This window comes from Cololabis saira, chromosome 10 (assembly GCF_033807715.1).
Source record: "Cololabis saira isolate AMF1-May2022 chromosome 10, fColSai1.1, whole genome shotgun sequence".
NCBI classification, from domain to species: Eukaryota; Metazoa; Chordata; class Actinopteri; order Beloniformes; family Belonidae; genus Cololabis; species Cololabis saira.
In genome coordinates, this window is record NC_084596.1 from 13,885,389 (window position 1) to 13,891,388 (window position 6,000).

Here is a 6,000-nt window from a genome sequence, read left to right on the forward strand (position 1 = left end):
ATTCCCTCCTATGGTTTCATCTTCTTGAGAAACTGACCGAACGCGTTAGAAAACGCCTGTTCGGGGGCCAAAGTGTTGAGAATAAGGAAACTCTGCGTGCCAAGACAAACAGGCCCATCAGATATCCTTCCTCTCGCATTCCTCCTGCCAGCATTTCACTGGACGGAGGAAGAGGGAGGCAGTATGGTGAGGATAGGAAGAGAGAAAAAAAAAGCAGTGGAAAAGGAAGAGAAGGTGTTGAGAGGCGTATGGGAGAGGGGAGTTGAGAGCATAATGGTGGGGGAGGGGGGGGTGCCATTCCTACAGTGTTTTGCTGGGTTTTTAATTCCTATTTTCCCGCGGGTGCGTGGGTGTGCCGGCGCCATTATCTCATTATTCAATAGTATCATCAGCGCTTGCCAAGTTGTTGTAAGAACCATTCCAGTAACAACAGTAGTGACAGACCTCCATAAACTCCAGTAGTACAGTATGTCTATACTCAAGTAGAACCGTCACATAAACTGGTTGTGGGGGGTCAAATAGTAAACAACCAGAGGTGTCAAAAGTATTCACATTCATTACTCAGGTAGAAGTATAGATACTAGAGTTTGAAAATACTCCTGTAGAAGCTGAAGTATCAACTCAAGTTTTTTACTCAAGTAAAAGTATAAAAGTACTGGTTTCAAAACTACTTAAAGTATAAAAGTAAAAGTAATGTAAGGGGGACAAAAGCCATTAAGGACAAAAGCCATTGAAAATGAATGCATCTTAGTATAATGCAAATATATTAAAGAACCATATATGTGTACTATTGAGCATTAACATGTGTTTCAGAGAGCAGGAGATATGATGACTAGTTGCCTATAAGTATTGTAATGGTGCAAAAAGTCAAACTTCAGAGGCATGTTATCATTTATCCTAGGGCTGTGCGATTAATCGATTTTAAATCTAAATCGGATTTATTAATCAAAATCGATGTTAAAAAAAGGAAATCGGAAAATCGATTTTTTGCAGCTGGCTGCATTACAGACAGAGCTCGTCTAGTTTGGTCAAGAAAATTGTAAATGTTGTCACTTTACTAAACTCAAGGAGGATTTACAGTATCTCTCAATTGCACTTCATTCCCAATAGGGAAATTTGTTTGCTATTTTTCTTTGAAAATAAAGATAAAATATTTGAAACAAAATTTTTTCCATTGTCTTTTGTAGTTTTACCAAATAAATCGAAATCGAAATCGAAAATCGGGTTTTCAGAGAAAAAAATCGGGATTTTATTTTTTTCCAAAATCGCCCAGCCCTAATTTATCCTAACCTTTATTGGAATGTACATCCAAGTTTAGTTGCAGGAATCTGAGGGAACGGATGTAAGAACAAAACTGGACAAGAACATCTGAAACAACCACAACCAAATTCACTCTATCCGGATGGAGCAATTTAACTGGATAGTTTTTTTTAAAGGCCAAAATTAAATAGAGTAACGAGGCTGTTTTTAAAATGTAAGGAGTAAAAAGTACAGATTATTGCGTGAAAATGTAAGGAGTAAAAGTAAAAAGTCGTCTGAAAAATAATTACTCCAAAACCAAAATTTCTACTTAAGTAAGGTAACGAAGTATTTGTACTTCGTTCCTCGACACCTCTGTAAACAACACACCAAAAGCTGAGACTCTTTGAAAAGTAATCAAAAAGCCATTTGCAGCCTCACACGGGATGTAACATAAAAGCAACAGTAAATATAAACTACTGATGCAGTCATTATCCTTAAATTATACCGCAGAGAGCGAGTTCCTCCTTGAAACAACACAAACACGCACTCCAGACCGAGCACGAGGCTTATCGCTGGTGGAAGGCGGATTTTCTGTGACAACTTTTTTTATTTTTTTATTTTTAAAGCATGCAGCGTGACACGAGCCTTCAGGGATAAGACTGCAATATTATAACAATCCGGAGCTCACTGACAAAAATAACTGAAGAATTTTGAAAGACATTGAAAGTGAAAACCAAGATGTTAGATATCCTTCAAGGAGCAATATCAAAATGACTTGTTTAACAGTCCTACAGTCCTACTAAAGGTCCTACTCAGATGCCGGACTCCGATTCAGACTTTATGCATCAAGACATATTATAATATATATATATATATATATATATATATATATATATATATATATATATATATATATATGTATATATATATATATATATATATATATATATATATATATATATATATATATATATATATATATATATATACAAGATATTATTCAAAGCAAAGGTAATGGACACATACACAGAAACACAATAAGCAAACAAAGAAGAATGAACACATGCATGAGATAAAATGACAACTTAAATTTGTTTTGCCGGTTTCCTTAGCATCTTTTCACTTTCTGTTTTCAGAGCTATCATTATTATTATTATCATATTATTGCTATTATTATTATTATTATTACTATTATTATCATCATCATCATCATCATCATCATTATTATTATTATTATTATTATTATTATTATTATTATTATTATTATTATTATTATTATTATTATTATTATTATTATTATTATTATTTTGTGTAGACTTATGATACTTCATTTGTTTTTTTTGTATATTCTATTCTGTTAAAAGGTGGGCAAGATAAGCTTTATGCTTCAAGCCCAGACCTTTTCGGTCAAAATAATCACAATGTTGACCAGGGAAAAACCTGTGTTATCTTGTTTGTTAATTTTTGCTGATTGACCGAAATAAATATTTACTAACTAACTACTAACATATTACAAAAATATAAAATAGACATTATACAAAAGTAGGAATAATAATCTGGGCCATACCAAGTCTGAAATGAAAATACCTGACAGGCTGTAGGTAGCTTTAAGCCCATTAGAGAAACAGGCCAAGGTGGATTAACGCCATTTGAGTTCTCTGAGCCAGTCAGCTGACTCACCGAGCCTGAACCTGAACATATGAAGTGACGAGAGTGTCAAAGCGTGATCTGAACACGCTTTCTTGCTTTTCCTTTAATGCCGCGCAGACGGACAGTGAAATATTTCAAGATACCAATGAGCCACTTCAAGTAATCAAAAGCTCGACAGGTGAGCGTTTACGTTACTGAGACATGTATTATAGCTGCTCTAAATAGACTGACATGTGACCTAACGTGACACAAATCTAGCGACAGAGTGAACTGAAACACGGCAGAGTCACCTGGCAACTAACACCTGAATGGTTTCAATATATTTACAGAAGAGAGCAGTACGGATCATACATGGATCATACAGGACTCTTTATCAAAGCAGGATTAATTAAACTTAAAGATATTATTGAGTTACTGACTTTATTAGTTATGTTCAAGGCAAAAGGCAGAATATTGCCTGAAAATATACAATGTTTTTTTGTGTTTAGTTCAGAAAATAAGGACCATAGGAGGAAATTTGATTTTAAACATCCGTTTGCACGCACTACTTTAAAACAAATGTGTATTTCAGTATGTGGTGTAAAATTATGGAACTCCTTAACAACTGATTTAAAGGATTGTAAAAATATTCACCAGTTCAAGAAATTGTATAAAGACAAGACAATCAGACAATATGAATTTAACGGGTAAAATATATTTTGTTGTTTTGTTGTTTTTGGTGTTGTTGGTGAGTTATTGTGTATGTTTTCTTATTTTTGTTTTGTTTTGTTTTTTTCATTATTTTTTTTTGGTATCATATAAGCAGCGACTGTTGAACAGACGGACAGACCATCTTCATGTGTATTGTTTTATTTTTTGAGAAAGGGGCTTGTAATATAAGGCTTTCTTCTTCTTGCCCCTTTTCGATCCTGGAATGGAACATGTATGTGAACTATTTCCATGATACGGAATAAATAAAATTGAAATGAAATATTAGCAGAAGCAGAAGTGACTGTTTTTCCGTAGACGAGCAGCCGTAACACAAATGTTCACCGGCAATCTGGACTCCTCCAAATATTTCACAACACCCTTTGAATGAAAAAGAGTGACATTAAGACGAGAGGACGGATGATGGCGAGGTGCCCGGCTACATTTATCCCTACAGTAGTAGGGTAGGAGGACGTCACACTGGCAGTAAGGATAAAGCCTTAAGAGGATGTTAGAGCGGTGACCGGGTCTTCTAATGACTGATATCTTGTGCTTGAGCGGCGGCATGGAGCATTTTTTTTAAAGTAAGCTACTAACCAGCTTGAAGATCTTGAAGAAGTCCAGATTAGCGTAGAGGATGTCTTCTATCCTCTGCAGTCTGGGCTGGCTGAGGGCACACATGGCGTTGCGGACCCCGTGCAGGCCCATGCGGCTGGGGAAGATGATGAAGCGCTCCAGCAGCGCCTGGCTGCACGCTATGTCCTTCAGCTGCAGGTCTGGGATGCCAAACGCAAACTAGACGGCATGGAAAGGAAAAGGGAGGTCAGAATGTGTCCGTGTGTTGGGATTCTGACTCACGCTCGGTCTCGGTTTCACCTGTTCCAGTCGTAGTTGTGCATTGACGAGCTGGTAAACTAAAGAGTCTGAAAGGCCAACGTCTCTCAAGAGGAAGGCTGTGAGAACCTCATCATCCTTCAGAATATCCTCTATCTTCAGCCCACGGCCTAGACGGACGACAATAAACAGAGATAGTGAAAGGTCAGAGCTGAAAGAACATTACTGAACTTGGACCGTGCGGGGGAAATGATTCCCAACAAAAGAGAGTGACAGAAAAGTGTTTACGCAACTATTCCTGCGAAGGCTGAAGTTGTTTTCATTGGAAGTAATACTGAGACAAACATTTGTATGTGTTGCCTTCAGGCTGCGCCAGACGTTTTTCTGCATGAAAACTGCAACAGCATGGAGATTATGGTGCATCAATAAGGGGTCGGGAGGTCAGGGGTCGTACAACAGGAACCTAAACGAGATCTGCAGCTTGGTTTTGCTTCTTATCATGTTTCTCAAAAGTCTGCTTTTTTTCTATTCCGGCTGCAGATTTGAACATTTGTTCAGTGTCAGCGGTGTAAGTGATCATTTCCAGAAGCATTTTACGGTTTAAATCATTCTTACATACCAGCAGTAGTCAAGTTGATGGGGGATGGCATCCCCCCCTGAAATAAAAACGGTCCAAATCATCCCCCCTGTAAAACTGCCACCCCCCCTTTTCATCCCTTATGTCATTTCATCAATGAATGTGGTTTTACTGCTATTTCAACATTTAGAGTCATCACCAGAAAAATAACACCAGAAAAATAACTTATTTGACCATTTTCACCTGTTTCAAGTAAATTTTCACTTGAAATAAGTAGGAAAATCTGCCAGTGGGACAAGATTTATCTTCTCATTACAACCAAAAAAATATTGTTCCACTGGCAGATTTTTCTACTTATTTTAAGTGAAAATCTACTTGAAACAGGTGAAAATTGTTGTTTTTTCCAGTGATGAGTCTTGTTTTAAGTGTAATGAGATTTTTTTACTAAAATGAGACATTTTAACTAGAAATAAGACAAATATTCTTGTTAGGATTTTGAGTTTTTGCAGTGATCCATTTTACTTATCCTGTGAAGGACAGATCATATTGATACGTTCAGAAAACTGTTTTTTATTGTTGTGTTTTGATGTATTTGATGTAAGCCCAGTGGATATTTAAAGCTTACAGAAGGCTGCATTTAACTGCTGCTATGTCATTCCTGCAGTATTTCTGCAGGTGTTTTGGTCACTGCTATTATTTGTAATATATTATATTATTTGTAATCAGCACAAATTATCTGTCCCCATATGATAAAATCCACCACCCCCCCTGATTTTTTTTTACAACTCGAGTACTGCATACCAGTAATAATTAAAAATGGGATTTAGTTGAAGCAAAAAAACAAACCAACACCCGTCCAGTTGATTGATTGCTCTTTCTTCCAATCAGCTGCACTTGTTTCCTGTTTCTGCGTCAGTGACGTGGACATATCTCTGTGTGTGTGCAGTGGATGTAACTGGAGAATAGACAGCAGAGGAAACAAACACAACGGCCCACAGAACTGTGGGAAA

General features: G+C 36.8%; 1 protein-coding gene across 2 annotated transcripts in view; it reads right to left on the reverse strand.

Moving 5' to 3' along the window:
- Positions 1 to 6,000, reverse strand: part of LOC133452439 (retinal-specific phospholipid-transporting ATPase ABCA4-like) — a 94,633-nt gene that overhangs the window by 74,778 nt on the left and 13,855 nt on the right. For both annotated transcript variants that reach the window (XM_061731743.1, XM_061731742.1), the window contains exons 6-7: positions 4,456 to 4,583; positions 4,177 to 4,374 (exon numbers count right to left, since the gene is read on the reverse strand). In XM_061731743.1, coding sequence (XP_061587727.1) covers positions 4,177 to 4,374; positions 4,456 to 4,583 — 326 coding nt within the window. The remainder of the gene's footprint in view (positions 1 to 4,176; positions 4,375 to 4,455; positions 4,584 to 6,000) is intronic.